Raw genomic sequence first — 20,727 nt, forward strand, 5'->3', positions numbered from 1 at the left:
TGTCTGTATTTTCCCATTAGTAGCGTTAAAGGGCTCAAGAAAATGGGTAGATAAGAAAACATTGTCTGCCTTGCTATCCTTAGTGGTATATATTCGAAGTTATAATCCAATCAATGGAAAAATAAGTAGAATTCCCATGAAATCTCAACTATATAACTGAAGTAACTATGAATTAAACCTACTTGAAGTAACATCAGCTCAGTCTCATGAGCTCCAACACAACGCTTCTCCCGGTGTTGTTTTTGCTTAGCAAGGGGGTCATAGCATTTAGGAAACTGTTCCATGCTCTATTGTCACTTAGGATACCTCCCCCCGCCCTAGGAAAACTTTTGTGGGATTCCATGACTGCTGACTTTCCCCTGCCTGTCTCACCCACTCCAGAATTTAATTTTGTACTGGCCTTCTGATGAGCATGCACAGAGTGCTCCAAATTCAGAGTTGCTCTGCGACAGTTCAGCTCCCATTGACTTGAGTACAGTTGCACTTGTTTTGCTAGGTTTGGATCTGGCCATATGTGTCTCAGCAGACTCTTGATAGAAGTGGATGTTTGCCCTGTGGGCTGTCTCTTGCTGCATCTTATAGACCCAGCGCAGAGGCTGTACAGTGATTCTGTCTGCAAACGTACGTGACTTGTGTCAGCTGTGGGCAAGGTCAGCGTAAAGTAGAATTTTGAAGTGGACAAATGTATTTTTAAAATGAAAATTGGCTAATGGAGCTATTTTAATTTTTTAAAACCTGTGGAACAATAGTGAGAGGGATTTCTCTTAAGATGAGCTGGTGGTCAGCTGGTACTCTGAAGCCTGCATCTTAATAGGCACAGATTCAAGCCACAAAGGCTATCAGGTTGAAATATCATGCCCTGAGATGGGCTGGAGGCTCTGTCACTTGTGAGTCTCACAGTAGAGGAGACCTCTGAGCAAACAAGCCCTTTGGTCTATTCCCAGACCGTGGTCTCCAGCACTGCTGCAGATTGAGAGTCCTTGAGCTGTGTCTAGCTCATGAGTATGGCACACAGGCCCTGTGAACCAACAGAAAGGTCTGGTTGTGTGTTGAACTTGGAGTTGAAGACCCAGTTACCTTTTAAACACCTGTGGGCATCAGATTTCCATGGAATAGATGTGGGGACCAGCCTTAGCCGTTTGGTACTGTTGGTATCAGAGAAGGTAAAAAAGGAGAAGTTCCAGTAGCTGTTATAGCCCAGTGGGGACAGGCTATTGTCGGATTGTTCCCTATGTTCTCTAATCCAGTCCAGTTCTTGCCTCAAGGTCTGAGGCTTCCATTTACTTCCCTTGGGCAACCCCTTCCTGATGCTCCTGCAGAATGAAATATTTTACGACCAGAGCACTGAGTTTTTTGGGAGGAGTTGGAACAGAATGCGAGTCTTTATGAGGTGACCTCTCTAAACTATCTGCAGAATGGAAGAGCTGGTGCTCCCAATAATCAAGGGAAGCTTCTCCGTAGAGACAGCTGGTCAGTCTAAACCTACCTTCTCTCAATTTCTTCCCATTACCCCTACTTATACCATTCCTTCCAGTCTAACCAATTCTGACCCCCTGGATGTTTCAAGTCCTAAGAGAAATGTCTACCAATCCCAGTGAAGATTCAAGCCAGACTGGCTTTTTTTTCTCCCCACCCTTCTTTAAAAACATCTTAAGTCAAGGACAAGCATCCCTACAAATAAGGTAAACAGCTTTAATTTTATAACATTTCCAAGCGCTAGATGTAACGCCAAAAATAAAACAGAAAAACTCCTTTGAATCGGCCCTCCCTCCTTTATAGCACATTGGCCTCTGAATTTTTCTCAAGGGAGGTGTGTTCTGCATTGTCAACCCAAGGTCACTTTGTTTGAACGGGAGATGCAGTCCTCCCCTTACATAAGTGTTTCGAGGGATGCACTCGAGTAACTCTAGCCTCGGAGTTTAGCGCTGCTCAGAGCTGGAACATGAGGCCCGTGCTTGGAGCGGCTTTGCTGTGCCTGCTGCTGCTCCTCCCCTCGGCTGCTCTGCCTAGAGAAGGAGGTGTTGGGGGAGGACTTTCACCTGTGGAAGACCTGGAAATAACCTTTTCAAAGGAGTTGGGACTTGGAGAGGAGCAGAGAGAAAAGGAAGACGAGCACGTATATGAAGGAGCAGAACCCAACTTAATGGCATTAACGTCCAAGGCCACAGCTGCTACTCATCTTCTGAAGAGTGACAAGCCAGGAGATGATGCCAAAGGAGCAAAATGCCGTCAGCTCATCCCTGAGGAGGCAGTTTTCCCAGTTCTAGGGTCAGATTCCAGCCTGCCCCCTTGGCCCATGGGTGGGCTGGAAGGGCCAGTGTGCATGGTGAAAATGGGCAGGAGGCACGGCTTGGGACAGAGTCACTTGGAAGTCGTGGGGGTCCTTACCAGCTACGAAAGTGATTTCCTCAAGGTGGTGAGACGTTCAAGCTGGGATCAAGGCCAGTTGGAGACCTTTGGGATCTGTCCTGCTGAGGAGACCCATTCTGCTCTCCTGTCTCTGAAACACATCAGTGCTCACTTGGCTGACCCAGGGGAGAACAGGTTCCTTGTGCTGCATCTTGAAGAAGGTATGTGCTAAGAGAACCCTGAACTGACCGACGGGTTGAGAGAGATGCTCAGATACCATGTTGATAAGTGTGGTATTACCCTGCAAATATTGCTTTGCACACGAAAGAGGGAGGTTGGTAGAGGATGAAGTGGGGGAGGGAAAGAGAGTTCCTCTCTGAGTAGAAATGACCTAATCAGTATACAGAGTAGCAGCCGTGTTAGTCTGTATTCGCAAAAAGAAAAGGAGTACTTGTGGCAACTTTGAGACTATGCTAAAATAAATTTGTTAGTCTCTAAGGTGCCACAAGTACTCCTTTTCTTTTTGCTAATTTGTATAATAAACTTCCCATTTGTCTTTAGCCACCATCTGAATTGTGGTGATCACCACGAGTGTGTCCCCATCCCTAACAACCTCCTATCCTCTGCTGTGACTTCCAGTGTTGCTGGGTTAATGGACTCCACCACTGTGCTTGTTCCTGGCCTTCAAGGGCTGTCTCACTGGTTCCTCCAATATTTACGGTAAAATCCAAAGGATCAGTTTAGACCATGTTCTCTTATTGGAGAAAAGAGGGGGAGAGAGGATATGTTCCTAAAGGTGGCAACAATGTTCTTGCCTGCTCTTAGCAGTGACCCAGTTCATAGAAGCTCTTCATACCCCAGCGGTGGACCGGGCATAAAATCTTAGAGAGAGCCGATTGCTGAGAACAATTCACTCTTGTTCTTTCCTCAGTAGTGTCGATCTCCTGTGTAATGTCTCCAATCCCGTTCTTGAAGCATATCTCAGTCCTTGCTGCCAGGGTGAGTTTGCCTGAGTAAAAACCCTGCAGTTCCTCCTTTGCAGTACATGGCACGAGGACTCTTAAGCAGGCAAATGTGAATGGATCTGTCCAGGTGTAGCCACCCTGCACACTTACCCTGGGGTGGGTGTGAGGAGAGGGCAACTTTGAGAGTCTCCTAAATCAGTCTTTGGCCCTGTTTGCCCTAGCAGCCAAGTCTGTGTCTGAGGGATCTCTTGCCAGCAGCGTTCTAGCATGGGCAGGGATTTGATCTGGCTGAGAACTGTGCTAGTTAAAAAGGGTGAACTTTCTTCCCACTCCCCTACATCCACCTGCCAGCCTACAGCATATTTAAATATATAACTCTTAGTGCTGGCTTGAGATGGTCAGATTAGATGATCTTAATGGGCCCTTCTGGTTTTGAAATCAGTTTAGTCATATGCAGCCACAATGTCAGTGTTCCCTCGCTTTGCTTCTCCAGGTCAGGGGTGGGATCATGTCCATGGAGGAAAAGGTAATTCAGTCTCCAAGGCACATCCATTTTTTTTGGCCTGTCTGCTCTGGAGCTGGGTTTTGTTCCATGGATGCCTGCCTGACATCCCTGAGCACCCAGCAGCTGTTGAAAACTCTGCTGACTTGGGCTGGGTTTGAACCAGCAACACAGAGCTGGATAGTGCTGGCCCTGGTCGGCAGTGCCCCGAGCTATCCAGTTCATCCTGAAGCATGACTTTGCATTACTGTTCTCGGACAGAAAGAAATCTTGGGCATACTTGGTGAGAGAAACCACGCGATAACTGCTCCCAGGACAGTTGTATTTCATGAGCATGGCTCTGAATAATCTGTTAGTTCTGGCTGGGGGAAGCTTCCCAGGGCCTGCAAAACAGCAGACCTCTTTTGCTGTTAACCATTTTTTGTACCTTTTTAGTGAAAACAAATTTGCCCCCCAAGTTAGCAAAATGGTGTCCCCTAAGCATTCAGCCATATTTTGCTGTAGTATCACTTGCATTTGCTAGTTAGCACTAGTCATGTAACTTAAGTAATGCAAAGTTGTTAAGGACGTTCTTGCAAAACCAGGTTTATGGAGGCTGCGTGGTTTGTTGGATTGAACAGAGGCCTGGGAGTCAGGACCTGTTCAATTTCATCTAGTCTCTGATGCCTTTTCTAATGCTCTGATCTCTCCAGGATCACCACACCCAGCACCACTGTAGTCAAGCTCCTGGCCGGACTCAACGGCACGAGTCACTTAGCCCAAGCTGGTACCCAGCAACTGAGGTGCCCCAAATCAGTGGCAGTTTCTAAACGTTTTTGGTCTTAAACTCCCTCTGAAGCATCTGGCACCGGCACTGCAGGGAGACAGGATACTGAGGTAGATGGACCATTGGTCTGACTCAGTCTGGCTGTTCAGATGTGGGCATCACTCCTCCCACTCCAGCCACCTGGTCCCTGCTTCTGAAGAGGCTGTAGCTTCTGATCCAGGATGTGCATTTTGCCAGGGCGGGTTATCGTTAGGATGAGCAATTCACCTTGCTCTGTGGCTTGGAGATCTTTGAATGACTTCCCCATTACTGCTTCTCCTGCTGCCTCCTTTCTAGGGACTTCCTAAATAAATCCGTGGTGAGCCCCACAGGAATCAATGGTAGGATCTTGGGCTCCTCTTAGAACAGCTTGTTACAGGACTAGCTTCTGCCAGAGAATGCATTTCTGATGTCCTCCAAGTGCCTTATCCCATCTCCTCGAAAGACCTCCTGCTGTGACTGATTTCAGGAGGCCACACACACACACTTATCCTGGATGCTGCTGTGGGTATGGAGAGCCATCAGCAGGAGGAGTGAGAGCCTGGAGAAACTAGACAGGTCAGAGTTTGAAAAGGGGGAAGGTTTCAGTCTTGTAATGAACTGGGTGCAGTGTGTGGGAGAGTCTTCTAAGGGGCAGGGTCTGGGCTTTCGAAGCAGGAAGATCTGGATTCTGTCCTCAGTGCTACTGAGAAGTGCAGGCTGGACATAGTGTCCAGCACAGTGACAGCCAGGATGTGCTCATTGGAGGGCATCCCACTGAGCCCAGAGACACACGGAAATTGCCCCTTGCTGCAATGTGTAGGTACAGCCAGGATTTGTTAAAGTGGCACCTGGCTTGATCTTGGCTTGGAACAAGGGCGGGGCAAAAATGTCCTGAAATTCCATGCTGTGGGCAGGGCAGCAGGAACAAATACCTTCTAATGCCTCCAGTGGACAAAGGGCTGGGGTAGATCCCTGTGGCAGCCCTGAAACGAAAGGAGCCTAGGAACTGGTAGTTCAGACAGGGATCTATTCTGCTCATTATCCTGGCTCCAGCGGTGGCCAGGGCCAGCACCAGCTGCTTCATAGGAAGCTGCAATAATCCCAGCAGTGGGTGGTGATAAGAAGAAGTTTCCCTATAGGGAAACTTCTTCTTAATCCCTGGCAGTTACCGATTGTCTTATGCCCCACGACAGGAAGGTTTATAACTCTAATGGTTTTGTTTTCTAGCTAGTGCCAGTGTGGATTCCTCAGCCATTATCACAGTCTGCCTAATCCCTTTTTTTGTTTTTTTTCTGGGTGTTTTTGTGTGTGTTTGTCCCTTGAAATGCTTGGCCTCTGACATCTTATGTCCAGGAGTTCCACAGGTTACCTGCATGTTAAAGGTGTATTTCCATTTACCCAGTGAGAGAGTCATGCTGTTTGTGTTGGCTTTTCTCTGGCAGTGAAGTGGGATGCTGAGACAAAGCTCAGGTTTAAGCTGGCTTTTCAAGAGGACGTGGGGCGGTCACTTGGAGAGCTCCAGTCTGCCTTGCTGGTGTTTTATTCTGGAAGCAGGGAAAGGAAGGGCAGCAAAGCAAGAGAGAAGTTCCTGGCAGCAGGAGAAGGGCTGCACCAGAAGCAGGTAAGCAGCTGCCCATGGCTGGCTTTCTTTATCTGTGTCCAACTGCTATGCGCAGAGCAGTGGCAGGGCTTGCTCCCCCCCCACCAATATGCCTCGTCCTAGATCAGTAACAGGGCTCAGTCTCCACGACCCAGTCAATCCGTGGCCCTCTCTGCTGCTCGCAAGTAGCATCTGCCATGATGGGGTTTTTTGCAGCATAGATCCCCACACTAGAAGCTGGATTGGGACCTGGCACAGGCAACCAACCAAGTAAGCATGTTGCTTTAGGTTGCATAGGTCACCTTGAACCATAACTTTTATTTTATTTTGTGCCATGATTCTGGTGCCCACCCCTCCACCATCCCCTCCATGGATTCTCTTGGAGTCCCTGATGTAGTAGGTAGAGACTTGATGTGCCTCGGTGTTCCTGTAGGTGGCGCTCTTATCCCGTCCGCTAAACCGAGTGCTGTGGGAAAGAGAAGGGAACAGGGATCTCTGTGTGCAGCCAGAACTTCCCATGCTCCCTGGTGAGGAAGGCAGAGAGCTCTCAGCTTCCAGGGCGGGGGCGTTGCTTGCTATCAAGTCATCACCCACTCACTGGCCAGCACTGCCATGCTCCAGCATCAGCGAACCAGGCTGTGTCCAGCAAGGAGAGGCAGGGGTTACTCCTGGCTGCGGCACCCCATGTAACCAGGCAGCCGGGGCAGATGCACCACCGCTGCTGCTCTGTCTCCACATGAATCCGCTGATAAAATGCCTCCAGTGGCCTGAGCTGCGAGTGGCTCTGCTCTGAAGGGCGACTGTAGAAACGGCCCCGTAGGGCTCTGTATTGGCTGTTGGGGATTCCAGCTCGAATGTGCTCACTTCTCATGGGGCATGCGGTGTCCTTGAACTCGTAACCACAGCTCTGGCTGGGTCATCAGCAAGGAATAACACTGGCGCCTCTATATCTAATTGCATGAGCTAAAGGACCAGTTTTGTTGGCTGAAGCAAACTCATAACTGTCTGTACGTGTTATCCCCACTGAAGGGGGACACAAAGCCACACGGGTTGCTGGCATTACACCTGCGGACTCTAGCTGGGCTCGAGTACCAGAGCACCAGGCTCTGGTGCTAAAAGCAGTCCTGTAGACGTTCAGGCTCTGAAGCCTGGCAGGGGCGGTGAGGGGGCTTCAGAGCCCGAGCTCTGGCCTGAGTCGCAATGTCTACAGAGCTGTCTTTAGTGCTGGACTCGGAGTGTGAGCCCCGCATGCTGGAGGCTGTAGAACTGGACTCAGACTCGGGGCCGCGGGCTGCCATTTGCCGTGTAGGTGTATCCTGCGAATGACTCTTTCCCCGTCTCACCTGGCCCGTCACCTGTGGTAAGAGTCTGCGGGCCAGATTCTGCCCTTGGTGACAACGGGGTTGAACAGGAGAAATGAAAGGCTAACCTTGGCCATCCAAGGGGAATCTAGTACAGTTCCCTGGAGGATGCACATGAAGGACTAGACTCCAGTGCCCTCTCCTGGAGCTGGGCTGGCCTGGCAGCACTAATGGGAACAGACTCTGGTGTCTTCTACAGCTGGGCCGATTGGGCTCTGATATACACACGGGGCAGAGCTATTGAATAAGGATGAGGCGTTTTAATGGTCACTTTTCAGAGCAGAAGTGCCCACGAAGGGCCGGATTGCCAAGAGCTCAGCCGCCATATGGGCACTAGAAAAATCTGGCCGCTTATTTAAGTGCTTTCCATCAAGCAGTTCTGCAGCAGAAGGGTGTGATGGGGCGCAGTGCCCCCTACAGGCACACCTTTGCCATCTCACTTTTTTGCAGGAACCATCCCAGTGAATATTAAACCCCCTAACCTTGGTGCCTTCTCTCTCAGCATGGCCACTCCCTGAACATCTGAGAGCCAGGATTTGTTTTTATCGCTGACGCAAACCAGGCTGTCACAGCTGATCCCACTACAGGAGATTGAGCCTTGTGCATCTGCTGGATTTCAGCTCCCAGCGGGAGTGCGCAGCCAGCTGGGTAGAGCTGCTCTGCACATGTGATCTGAGCCTGTTTGAGGCTGAACCACTGAAAGGAAAAAAATACAGAGACAGCTAATGGCGTTCTGCTGATGTCCAGCCAAATCTTGTAGGGTTTTGCCCTGTGTTGGGGAAGGAGTGAATACAGGAGCCCTGTCGGAGGCAGTGGCAAAGCTCCTGTTGCCTTCAGGGGGGCAGTAAGGGACCTGTGCTGGAGCAGGCCCGTGAGAGCGCTCCCTCGGGACACACTGGAGAGCTGGTCAGGCTCCTCTTGCGTAGAGCTGCCCACGGCTGGAACAGGCAGCTGCTCACCTTCAGGGGTCTGCCACCCAGTTGGCTGCACAGGGAGAATCCCACGCAGCTTAGAAGCTCCCTCGTTTGTTTAAATCTGAACTTATGACCAAGCCCCAGGCTAGGTGGGCTCCACGTCAGCGTTGCCAGAATGGCGGTCTGGGGGCAGCCCCCTGAAGGAGCAGGGGGAAAGATTCTGTGGCTGCTGCGGCCACTGCTACAAACTCTGAGTCTTTTCCTTTCCAGCATCTTCCAGTGCTGAAGAGATGGAGCCCCACCCCCTCCGCCCCCATTCCCTTTTCTGATCTGTTCCCCAGGGGCATGGCCCTGCCTGCCCCCTCTGATCCCTGCAGCCCTGGGAGCAGCTCAGCAGATGTGCTGATAAGCCCGAAACAGCCAGGAACAGATTGTAACGCTGCCGTCAGCATGTAGATCCCAGAAGGAAATGGACAGAGCTGCCTTTGTAGCCAGCAAGGCCTCTGGTTTGCAGGCAGGGGGAGATCCAGACCAGACGCTGTCATTCCCCTCCAGCTCTCGAACACTCAGTTACCGCCAATTTATATTCCTTTCACGCTCGGCTGCCTGGGCCTCTGCAAGCCCGTCCCCTGGGTACCGTCTGGGCCTGCTGAGCTCTTGTCCCAGGTATGGGGTGAGCCAGGCAGGGATGGGTTCGTGTGCAAAGGGTCGCCCCCATCGATCACCCCTTCCGCTCTCCTCCGCCTCACCCGGGGCTCCGCTCTCTCTGCAGGCTCTCTGCCTCTCCAGGGATACCCGGTACCTGCTGCTCGGGGCCTCGATGATGTCTGCCATCCGTTCACACAGGCAGCTCAGCTTCGACGTTTCCTTGGCAATCCGGCGTCCTGGTGACAGAGGTACTTGAGGGGTGCCCCTAGGCAGCTGAGTTCTCTGATGGCAAAGCTTCCTAAGAGGGCTGGGGGGCCCGAAGCCCATTGGGGTCTCAAGCGTCAGTGGGGGGGAGGCATGATGGCAGAGAGAGCTCCCACTGACTGCCCGCTGTATGCAAACTGAGGGGTTATCCGCGTAGGCAGCACAGCCTAGGGGTTAATGCGGGGGAGTGGCAGCCCAGACTCCTGGGTTCTATCCGGGGCTCTGGGTGACCTTTGGAAAGCCCCATCATTTTCACCCCCAGGTGTACTGTGTGGACAACTCTGGGCTCCACCCCAGGGGCTGGGTGGGTGTCTGGGGAGGGCACCAAGCCCCTTAGTGGGAAGGCGCGTGCTGCTGATTCCCTCTTCTCCTTCCTCTCTGCTCCCTGCCAGGCTCCCTCCTGCCCCCACTGGAGGCCCAGCAACTGCTCTTCGGTGCAGACGAGAAGTGTTTCACCAGGATGACCCCAGCCTTGCTCTTGCTGGTGAAGCCGCGATGCGAGGAAGACGCCCCGTCCCCCTCTTCCTTCCTCTCCGTGGGCGGTGTGCTGGAGACGGTCCCTTACCCGCAGCCCAGGTGTGCAGGCTTTTGGGATGGAAACGGGGGCAGGAGACTGGGGGTCTCCCCAGCTGAGTGATGGGTGGGAGGGGAGCGTCTGCCACTCAGCTGGGGAGACCCCCAGTCACCTGCCGTCAGCTCCGAGCAGCTCCGCCTGCCCGAACACCCCGGCTTTGCCCATGGGTTAGAACTAGGTCAGAGTGTCTGACGTCGGAGCTGTGCCGGTGCTGGGCATGGGGGGGACCCGATGGACCTGGGGCACAAGAGGCGGAGTCCCAGGAGACAGGTTCTTTCTAGGCTGTTCTCCACGTCCAGGGCTCTGCAATGGGTTGGCTTCTTTGGGGGCAGCCCAGTCACATGCCGAGGGCATTTCTGAAGATTTGGGGGGGGCAGGGGCTGATGGCTTGGGGAAAGGGCTGCCCCCAGCTCTGAGGGAAGCATGTTCCCCTTTGAGGGCCATGTGAAACGAGTTGGGTGGTTCTCAGTCTTGTTCTTGGGAGACCTGCCCTCCAGCCTGTCGCTGTTCCAGCACAGAATCCCAAGGGACAGTGAGCCCCGCGGGACGGTGGGAGGGGGGCATGGGTGGGAGGCTCATGCAGCTGCACCTGCTCTGTGGCTAGTGCTCTGTGCCGGTGGCTACCAGCTGGGCACCATTTGCCAGCACTGAGCTCCCTGTGGGGCACGAAGAAAGTCACTCAGGCTCCAGCCCCACAGCATTCCTGGGTTGGGAGACCTCTCCAGTGCAGAGCCCGGCAGGGGGCGTGGACGTGCTTGGAGACTGGGTCAGGCAGAATGGGCTCTGCAGTGCCTGTGTTAGGGGCTGAGCCCTGACAATGGCATACAGCAGGAGTGGGGCAGGGAGTGCCAGGCCCTGCGGTCGGTGCCTTGCCCAGTGGGGGAGGGGAAGCCCCTGTGCCCATTATGGGGAGGACGGGGGGCTGGGCCCTATGGGGGAGAGGGAACCCCCAGGCCTGTGGCTGGGCCCATCGCATAAAGGACCCTTTGTGATCCGGTCTGTGCCTCCCTGGCAGCTCGCCCACTGGCAGCAAGGCCGAGGAGCCGGCCTCTAATGCAGCTGCTGGCCAGGCCGATGCTTCATCGCCAGCGCCCGGCAACCACGACCAGTTCCTGGGCAGCCTGACCAGCTTTGTCAGCAGGGTCCTGAGCCCCTCAGGGGAGCCGCCTGCTGCCTCCGGCCTCCACCACTGGCTGGACTTCAAGACGATGGAGACGCTTCCTCACCAGCTGCTCAACCTGTCGGAGCAGGCAGCCCTGGAGCGGCTGGTGCAGTCGGACGAGCCCCTGGTGCTCCTGTTCCCCCAGAACAGCCAGGCCCTGCTGGAGCAGCAGTTCGGGCACTGGCAGTTGGAGGGCAGACTGCTGCAGCTGCTGCTGGAGAAGTTCCAGGCTGTCATCCAGGAGCTGAGGGAGATCCCAGCCTTTCAAGCCAACACTGACCTCTTCCAGCATCTCCTGGCCTTCTGCTATTACCCCCTGGGGTCGGGCAGCAGCGACCCCAGGGAGCTGCCCCGTGGCCACCGGAAGCTGCACACACTGCTGCTGCTCAAAGCCCTGCAGACCGTTCGCGCCCACTGGCAGGAGAAGAGGAAGGTGTCCCGGCAGAACCGCAGCGCTGGGCCCCAGGCCTGCTGCCGGCTGCAGGAGCTGACGGTCGACCTCCACTACGAGAAGTTCATCATCGTCCCCAAGAGATACATTGCCAACAACTGCGAGGGCCCCTGCCGGTTCCCGCTCTCCACCCGCATCCCCGACTACTCCTCCCACACGGTGCTGCTGATGGGCATGCAGGAACGGGGCGCGCCCCTCCGACGCAGCCCCTGCTGCGTGCCGGTCAAATACTCCGACAAGGAGATCATCAGAATCACCACGGAGGGCATTCAGGTCACGATGTTCCCCAACATGGTGGCAGAGGAGTGTGGCTGTCGGTAGAGACGCCCGGCCTGTCCCGTCTCTCCCTGGCGTCCTTTGGCCTTCGGAGCTTGGAGGGAGGCGACTGAGCTGAGGCTGGGGCCTGGGCTGTTGGTTTCACAGCTGCCTTTCCCCAGCAATACTGGATTGTTGTTTCCCTCTGGCCCTGGTAGGTTTATGGGCCCATCACGCTCCAGGAAGCTGAGGGCAGCCCCAGGCGTGTCTGCCCCCCTGGGCCCACAATGGCAGCAGAGCACAGGGGCGGCGCAAGTGACGTGTTCCTGGAGCTCAGAGGGCAGCAATAGGCCAAATCTGACCGCCCCCCATCCCCCCTCCAGCTTTGTTAGAGGTGGAATGTGGAGCGGCCATGGTGGGCAGCAGCACCCCGGCCCCTCCCTGCCTGATGCTTGTATGTGCAGTTATTTGTCAATATCTTATGGTTTCATTTCCCACATTTAGTGCTGAGGGCAGGGGACGTCCTGGGGGAAAATCTGTAACTGGGGGAGGGGGAGTCTGTCTGCATACAGGAGATTGATGCAAACATGCCTGTGCCACTGATGGAGGCCATGGGCTAGGTCGGGTGCTGGGCTTTGTACACAGGCCACTTCATCATGGAAGCAGAGATTCAAATCCTGTGCTGAGAGGCAGGGCTGGCATAGCGGGGGCCCAGGGAAGGCTGGGAGATCGGCCTGGTGGAGCACGGGGTGCCGCAGAGCAGGTGTGTGGTGCATTGGGAAGGCAGGGCTGGGATCAGGCGGGGGTGCGGCAGGCCAGCCATGAGGGGCATGGCATTGCTATGGGTGAAGCTTGCCTAGTCTCTCAATTCAACTCCAAATCCGCCCCAACATTTGTGCCGCTGAAGACAGGAAGACGGGGTGGGGAAGGGTAGGGGGTTGCAGTCTGCCCCAGGGGTCTAGCAGGGTGCTGTAGGGGCAGCTAACTCAGCCCCACATGGAGGGAGTGTGCTGTGGCTCTTGAGAGCAGTGGTTCTCAGCCCGCAGGCCGCTTGCAGCCCAATCGGCACACAGCTGCAGCCCATGCGACATCCTCAGGGCCGTACAGGGAGCGTATATATTTTGTGGATACAGCCCCTATAACACACACACAGCTGCACATGCAGCCCCCAAGGGTAAATAGGTTGAGGACCGGTGCTTTGGAGCAATGCTTTGAGGAGGTGGCTCCTTGACAGCGGAGCGAGAGAAGGAAAGATCTGCTGCTCACCAGGGCTTTGGGGACCCTCCCTCACTTATCGCAGCTGGCTAATCCCAACGCTGGTAGGCGCACACCCCCTCCCCAGACCAGCCAGGGCTTTGCTTGGGTGCAGCTCACAGTCAGCCCCCTGGTGCAGAATCCCCGAGTGACCTGGGGGCTTCTGCAGCTCCATGGAAGCTGATGGGGAGCTCAGGTTACAGGCCTTTGCCACGCACCTAGTACTCTGCTGATTCGCCTAAACTTATAAAAATCTTGACCCAGATTTGTTTTTGAAACCATTCAGTTTAATACATTATTAAAAAGGACATTTTTGCTAACTCAATAGAGGTCAGAATAAACTATTTACCTCAGCTGTTTGGGGCTGCAGTGCTTCTTGTGTTCTTACTAAAGCATTGAAAAGTAGCACACTTCGCTTGTGTTTCTGTACATTCAAACTGCCCCTGAACGGGGCCGCACGGGAAAATAGGGGGTTGTGCCTTTGTTGCTCCTGCCTTAGAAAGAACTAGAAGGTTTCCCCCACCCCAGCACCCACCTGCTTGGCTTTGCCATTAGCCCTTCAGCTTTCCTTAGAAGTCTGTAGGGATGACTGGAAAACGAGTAGGATTGTAGCATCGTGGTCACCATGGAGGTCTGAAACCTGAATCGTTGAAAGGGAATGGGATTTCGATTCAGGCTGTTAGAACCTTTGTCTTTTGGTTTGGTTTTGTTAACACCCATTTAATTCAGATGTCTGACAAATAGTTGGGAGAAAAGCTCTCCAGGTTAAAAACTGACACCTGTGGACCCTGAGAGAGCTCTTCGAACACGCAAAACCTCCAGAGAGTTCTCCAGCAATACCTGGACAGTCTGATTATTTCTAAGGTCACAAAACAAGCAGAAAACTATTTCTGGTGGGGAACCTCTCATGAAGCAAGAAAGGACAAACATCCCCCCCCTTTTTGGCTCTCCTTTAAGCATCAAACTCAGGGCAGCCCAAAGTTGTGCCAGAGGCCCATGACAGCACTGGCTGCTCTCCCACTCCAGCAGCGATACCCAGCGCTGAGGCAGGGCTCCACATGGAGATCTCAAAACTTCTCACCTGCACTCACAGCAACCCCTGGGCATGATAGCAAAGTATCATCATCCCCATTTTACAGCTGGGGAAAGACAAGGCACAAAGAAGTGACACAACTTGCCCAGCACCACCCAGCAAGTCAGGGGCAGGGCTGGGACCAGAACTCATATCTCCCACCGCCCACTCCATGGTTCTAATGACAAAACCCCCCTGCCTCTCTGTAGCCACAGGCAGGGACAAAGCTATCAATGGCAGGTGTGTTTAATTCCTGGGGAACTCGGCAAACAAGCAATGTTTATGGAGGGGAAAACAATCGCCAGCAAATCTCTCATGTGAGCGTGGCTCTCGGGGATGAAAGGACAGGCTGGTGCTGGGCTGATTAAGCACTGCCTTCAGGCTGGAGCCTTGGGGGGCAGGGAATTTGGGTGCCCCCAGATTCAGTGTTGTTCAACCGCCTTGCTCAGGAATATTCAGACGCGAGAGGGCAGGTTCTCAGTCGTGCCTCTTGCCTTCCTTGAACTTGTGCTGCTCCCATGGCTTCCGGCCCTTGTGCTCGCCTCGCTGCTGCTTAGAGTCCCGCTTCCAGCTTTCATCATGCCTGTGCTCCTTGCGACCTGGCCCTTGGGCTGGGGAGTCGGGCTTGGGGTGGTGGCCCTTCCCCTCGTCCCGCCTGGGCCGCTCCTTCCCCTCCCTCCGCTTGCCCTCCTTCCCCTCCCCCCGGGCTCTCTTGCTGCTGCGCTGCTGTACCTCTTCCTCCTCCTCCTCCTCCTCCTTTTCCTCTTCTTCTTCCTCCTCAGAGCCTGCTAGGGGCACCCTGTGCATTTTGCTGGCCTGGCCCTCTGCCGGCCTGTCCTTGGGCTGCATCTCCTTCTTGCCGCCTCTCTCCAGCTGAGCTACCATGCTCTCTCTGGGCTTCTCTTCCTCCTTCTCCAGCGCGCTCGGCTTCTTCTGCCCTCTTCTTGGCTCCGCCCTGGCTGGGGAGTCTTGCTGCGTTCCTTCCACCTCCGCTTCTGGATCTTCTGCTTCTTCCGGCTCCAACCAGCTCAACCAGTTCTTGAAAAACCACAGCTCTCCCTGCAGGGGAAAGCAGCACAAGGCAACGTGCCCACTCTTACCCTTGGGTCCTAGGCCAGCCCGGGGCGCCAGGACCCTTGTCTGTCTGTCCGGCCATTGCCATGGCAGCTGGAGCTAACGCCAGCTTTCAAGAAGACAAAAGCAGTTCCACGCAGGACCCTGCCCTCGTTCCCTCCTGTTTACACAGAGCCTTGGCCCCGCTCTGGCGTGGCCAGCAGTGACGAGCGACCTACCAGGCTCGTCTGTGGCCCCAGGGCTCTTGGAGCAGCAGCCAGCCAGACAAGGTCAGCGCCCCTGAGTGACTGCAGGGCAGACCTCCTACCTGTTACAGAGAGGGGCTGGGAAGGTCAGTCCCTGCTAGTGCAGACGGGACCTTCTCAGGGGGCATCTGGTGCCAGGGCTCTACCACCTCAGCACTTCCTGAAGCTCGGCCTGATTCCGGGACATGGCGAGTGTCCCTGAAAGTGCCCTCAGTTTCCATCTACTCCAGGGGTGCAGGGGCCTGCGTCTTGCAGGATTGGGCCCAACGAGCCTAGACTGGCCTGGCTCCTCTCTAAATGGGTCCCAAGGCTCTAGGTGGCTGTGGCCTGCCCCTGCAGCCCTTCTGATGGGCGTCACCCCCTGATTTCAATGGGACTGACTGCTTGTGTGAGTAAGGGCTGCAGGACAGGCCCTGTCCAAGGTGGAAACCGTCCTCGAGGGCTCGGAGGGCTCTGTGCTTCAATGACGTACTGGCTGATTTTCTCTGGTTTGCTTCGGGGGAGGGAGGGGAGGAGAGGAATGCACACAGACACCTCCCCCCCCAGCTCCCTCCCTGACAGGGTGCCCCAAATGGGTTTCGCTGCCATGACCTCTAGCCCAGCACGCGAATGCGATCACTAGTGGAGGGCAGAGTTAAAACCTTCCCCTCTTCCCCCCCGCAGAGCCCAATGGCTGCTTTTCGGAGATGGTGCCTCCAAGGCCCCTCCTGCACTGCGGCTCCTCGCCTTACCCTCTCGCCGGCACCATCCTCAGGCAGGCTGCGCTCAGGCTGGGCCCACAGTCTGGGCTGTGTTTCGGGAACCTCGTCGTCTATGTCGATGACGTCTGGGAAGGGGGAGACAGTGGGCAAGTTCAGCCCTTTGGAGATGCACAGAGGGAAAGACTGTGCAGTGTTCCTGTGTGCTGGTACACAGCTGCTGCTTTCCACCCCAGAGCTGGTTACACTTCAATGGGGAATGCATTAGAAATAGGCCCAAACCAAAAGCCTGACCTAGAACTGCCTGAACAAGGAGGACAGGCTGGTTCAGATCTGAACAGGTGGTGTGGATCCATTTTGTTTCTAGATCTATAATATCCAGGGCTCACAAAGTGCAGTACCAAGGCTTGCCTTCACTCCGCCTTGTGGAGGCTTGTCAATAGGGGATACTCCAGGAAATTAATCCAAATTAATTTTTAAAGTGGATTTGTTAAACTACATTAACTTGCTGTGTGGATGCTCTTATTCAGAAAAAAATGGCTTTTATCAGAGTTTGCTTAATTTGCTTCCAAAATGAATTAAATCTGAATAAGATAATCACACAAGGATTTAATGTGGTTTAACTAATCCACTTTAAATTTACACCTTTGCTTAATTTGGATTAATTTTCCTTAGTGTCTCCATGTAGGCAAGCCCTGGGCGATAGGCAGGTAACTATCATTATCCTCACAGATGGGGAAACTAAGGCCCAGAGCGAGGACAGGCACCATTTTCAGAGTGCCCACTACTTGTGGGTGCCTTTTTGATTTTTTTGGATGCCCTGCCTGAGCCCTCTTTTACCACCCGGTCTCAGTATGGCTGGTGGTGCCTAGTCTGAAAACACTACCCTACGGATCTAGGTGTTACAGGTTACTCAGTTGGACTAGATGACCTTCTGGGGTCCCTTCCAACCCTGATATTCTATGATTCTATGATTCAGTTCTGCTGCCCTAGCTAGTAAGTGCTGGAGGAGCTTCTGTAACTGGTTGGTTCCTGTGTGCACAGAGATCTGGTGATGGGTTTGGGCTCCCAAACAGATTTCTTTACACAATTCCAGTTCACAGTTAAATCCTCAGCTTCCAGGCTTAGAGAATTCTGCTGGAGGAGTCTGAGTCCCAACAAATGACAGAAAATGGCCACAATCTGCCCTGCAGCTCGCGGCCCTGTCCATCTGTCCTGGGCTAGCACGAGGACCCAGTACGGACACCGCCCAACAAGTTTATCTGGCAGCAGGAGTTCGCTTCTTGCTTTCCAATCTGCTCAAAATCCCTGGGCCCTGGGCCCTGGGCTTGGAGTGCGGAGACCCAGCTCTGCCGCAGACCTGCTATGCCAGCTTGGGCCAGTCCCTTCGCTCTCTGTGCCTCTGCTTTCCCCTCCCACCGGTCTTCCCTGGGGTGACTGTAAGCTCTTTGAGGCAGAGATGGCACTTGCTGTGTAATTTGCACAATGGGGTCTAGCTGGCACTGCTAATATTAACGCGCTACATGGTCAGCAGCAGAGCTAGCTCCCCCCCCCCCCCAGTCCTGTGTTTCGGTCCCGCGCCCCCTGGGTGTGCAAAGGGGGGTCAGTCTCCAAGCCCAGCACCCCCCAGGACAGGCTGCTCCCCGGGACGACCCTCGATGCTGCGCAGCTCCCAGCCTCGCTTTCTGACGTCTCTCACCTTGGAAGACCTGGAAGCCCATGCTTAGCAGAGCGACAAAGGAGGCGACCAGAATGCACTTGTTGAGGGTAAGCCCCTCCCAGGGGCTCTCCTCCTTCATGGGGCTGATGGTGCAGGGCTCGGCCTTCCTTTTCGTGGGAAGGGTCTTGGGAACTTGCGAGACACAAAGAAAGTGATGTGACAGTAGGGGAGCAGGCCTGACCTGGGGAAATGGGCTAAGCATGCTAAGAGGGGGAACAGGGATCCCTTAACGTCACCTAGTCTGGCCACAAAGGAGACATAATGGTACGATCCCAAGGGACTCCTGTCTGTCCAGTTGTATCCCAGCTAGCAGGGAGTGTCCCCATCACAGGGCTGGGAGCCTAAGGAGGAGAGGAAATAAGTGGGGATCCTCACACCCAGCTCCACCTGGGGTTCACTGGCTCCCCCTGCGGGGAGGGAATCAAGCTACTCCGGTTTGTGCAATTTTGTGTGGCTCTACCGGCAAGGTTCAAAATGGGCCTATTATAAACTGTCCAGCATGGGGTCGGCTGGATAACTAAAGTCCGGACTCCTGGATTCTGTTTCAGGCTCAGTGACTCAATAGGGGCAAGCCACTTAGGTCAACATTTTCAAAAGCAGGGCCCTAAAGTTTGGCAGCTCAATAAGCGGCCTGGTTTTCAGAGGTGGTGGATACCTGCAGCTCCCCGTGGAATTGGACTAGGATGATGGAGAAGAGAATTCATTTCTATCACCATGCTTTAGGGTTCAGCGCTCCCGGGCTGATGGGAGAAATGGAGACTGAAGGGTTTGTGCCTCACGCACTGACACAAGAATTGCTAAGCTGCTTTAAAGAGAGGATTTGTACATCCACTATGTTCCCGCACACTACACACGAGGGTACCTTGTGGCGAAGCAGAGCTGGCTGTCTCCTCCACCATTTCTACCCTCGTCACTGTCTTCTCCGTGACTGGGGCATCAATCATGCTTTCCACAAACTCATCTAGATCCTTCTCGACGACGTGCAGCGTGTTCCTCTCCTCCTTCTCTATCCCCTGAAAGATGAAGGAAAGTGAATGTGTCACATGGCCAGCACAAACAGGGCAGCCAGGGGAAGAGAAGCAAAACCGCTCAAGCGATCTGTCTGCAACTGATATGGAGAAAAAACAAGCAGTGTGGTTGTAACCCACTGGTGCACGGGTGTTCTAGGGCCCCTTCTGTCCCCAGTTGAGAGCGCAGGTGGCTGATAGGGCCCTAGCTAGGAAGCTGCTTTGCTCCACAGCTTGTGCTTGTATTCGCTGGAGGTCCCTGGTTCAGTGCCTGGCACCTTGGCCGTCACATGATTGGAAGACGTGAATATGGGAAACAAGAAATACGTTCCACAATGTATACTTGACTTATGGAACTCACCGCTGATGGACATTATGGAGGCAATTACATTAGGACGTTTCAGCCAGGATGTGACAGGTGGCTAGAAATAAGATGAACATATACAGCTATGCTAAGCTAAAAATGGCAAGGGTACTGTGATCACACCAGCTCCTGAAAGTTAAATAGGGCTGGGCTGGGCTGGGCCAGGTCCTGGGGCAGGAGGCCTCTAAGAGGAGGCCTGCTCCTGTAGGAAATGACTTGGTAGGTAGCACTCTTCTTTCTGATACTTTATCGAGCCAATGCCTCAGCAAAGTGCTGGGGCGGGGGGGCTGTGCTGCTGTCTTTCAGATGAGATGTAAAACCAAGGCCCCGACCCATTCTGGTCATCACAACAGTGGAGGCTTTTACCCTGGTGTCTTAGCTACATTCCAAACCAGAGACAGTTTGGATCCCCTCAGCAACAAGCGACAATGATCTGAAATGATGTTTGCAAGATATGATTCATCCACCAGATGTCTCTAGATGCTGCCTGCACAGACTTCTCGACAAGACGTGGTGCCTGGCAAAGAGGAGACACGTAGCTGGGACTCAATAAGTGTGAAACCCTGGCCGTTTGTCTGCACTTCGCCATTTTCTTTAGCAAACACCTCCTGTTTAAGGCGGACTGATTCCATATACCAGCACGGTATTCTCAGCACGGTATTCTTCTCCACTTCTTGACCAACTATCGAGGACTAAGGACTGTTAAACAGCTACCACCCTCCACCCCAGAGGTGGATGAACTGGACAGACTGCCTCCTGGCCTTGACCAATCTGTGGGACTCGCAAGAGACGGCAACGCAGTTCCCGGCAAGGCTGGTTGGGCGGCTCACAGCTCTCGTGTTTACAGTGCGTCCCCCCCGCCCCACCACTAGGGAAGAGTCGTTGGCAGGCAGAGAGGACGGGAGAGTGGGTCTAATGAAGGGAACAAGGACAGAGGGGGGCTGCAGTTTGTAATGTGATGGGGGGGGGGGGAGATGCACCACTGCCCTCTGCTGGAGAGAGCCAGACTCACTCACACGTAGTCAATTATGAGGCCCATTAGCAAGTGCTGCCTAGAGAGGATAAAACTTTAATACTAGTGCCAGCTGCTGGAGGGTCTCCCTGCGGTCAAGTGACAAGGCCTATATTTGGGAGCGGTTCGATTCCATATGCTGCACGTGGGCAGTTTAGCTAATGACTGCGCTGGGTCACGTTTGTACCCCTGGATCCATTCTCATGAGGCCCTATTCAGGGCCTGCCAAGCTCTGCGGGCCATGGCACGCTGAGGAGTCAATGGTGGTGGTACAGTGGCTGCCAACAAGTGCTCTTTGAGTGTCAAAGCCTAGAAGCCAGAGAAGAGATGGCAGCACAAAGGGAAAAACCTCAGGGGTAGGGGAAATATTCATTACCCCACTCTCGGTCTAATCTCACAGGCTCGACATGTTGCTTGAGGATCCACTGTGAAGCTGAACCTGACAGGGT

The 20,727-nt window shown here is 54.1% G+C and overlaps 2 protein-coding genes across 6 annotated transcripts in view; one reads left to right on the forward strand and one right to left on the reverse strand.

The window, feature by feature from the left end:
* The first annotated feature begins 40 nt into the window (after positions 1 to 40).
* AMH (anti-Mullerian hormone) lies at positions 41 to 11,978 on the forward strand. The gene is made up of 5 exons (XM_073324238.1): positions 41 to 2,570; positions 6,046 to 6,224; positions 9,251 to 9,374; positions 9,783 to 9,966; positions 10,980 to 11,978. Exons 1-5 carry the CDS (start codon positions 1,943 to 1,945, stop codon positions 11,896 to 11,898), a joined length of 2,034 nt encoding a protein of 677 aa, XP_073180339.1. The 5' UTR covers positions 41 to 1,942; the 3' UTR covers positions 11,899 to 11,978.
* Positions 11,979 to 13,348: 1,370 nt separating this feature from the next.
* Positions 13,349 to 20,727, reverse strand: part of JSRP1 (junctional sarcoplasmic reticulum protein 1) — a 40,429-nt gene continuing 33,050 nt past the window's right edge. For all 5 annotated transcript variants that reach the window (XM_073324244.2, XM_073324241.2, XM_073324242.1 and 2 more), the window contains 4 exons: positions 18,758 to 18,908; positions 17,875 to 18,027; positions 16,209 to 16,303; positions 13,349 to 15,217 (listed from right to left, as the gene is read on the reverse strand). In XM_073324244.2, the coding sequence (XP_073180345.1) occupies positions 14,636 to 15,217; positions 16,209 to 16,303; positions 17,875 to 18,027; positions 18,758 to 18,908 (981 nt within the window). In that variant the 3' untranslated portion in view covers positions 13,349 to 14,635. The remainder of the gene's footprint in view (positions 15,218 to 16,208; positions 16,304 to 17,874; positions 18,028 to 18,757; positions 18,909 to 20,727) is intronic.

Source organism: Lepidochelys kempii, chromosome 25 (assembly GCF_965140285.1).
Source record: "Lepidochelys kempii isolate rLepKem1 chromosome 25, rLepKem1.hap1, whole genome shotgun sequence".
NCBI classification, from domain to species: Eukaryota; Metazoa; Chordata; order Testudines; family Cheloniidae; genus Lepidochelys; species Lepidochelys kempii.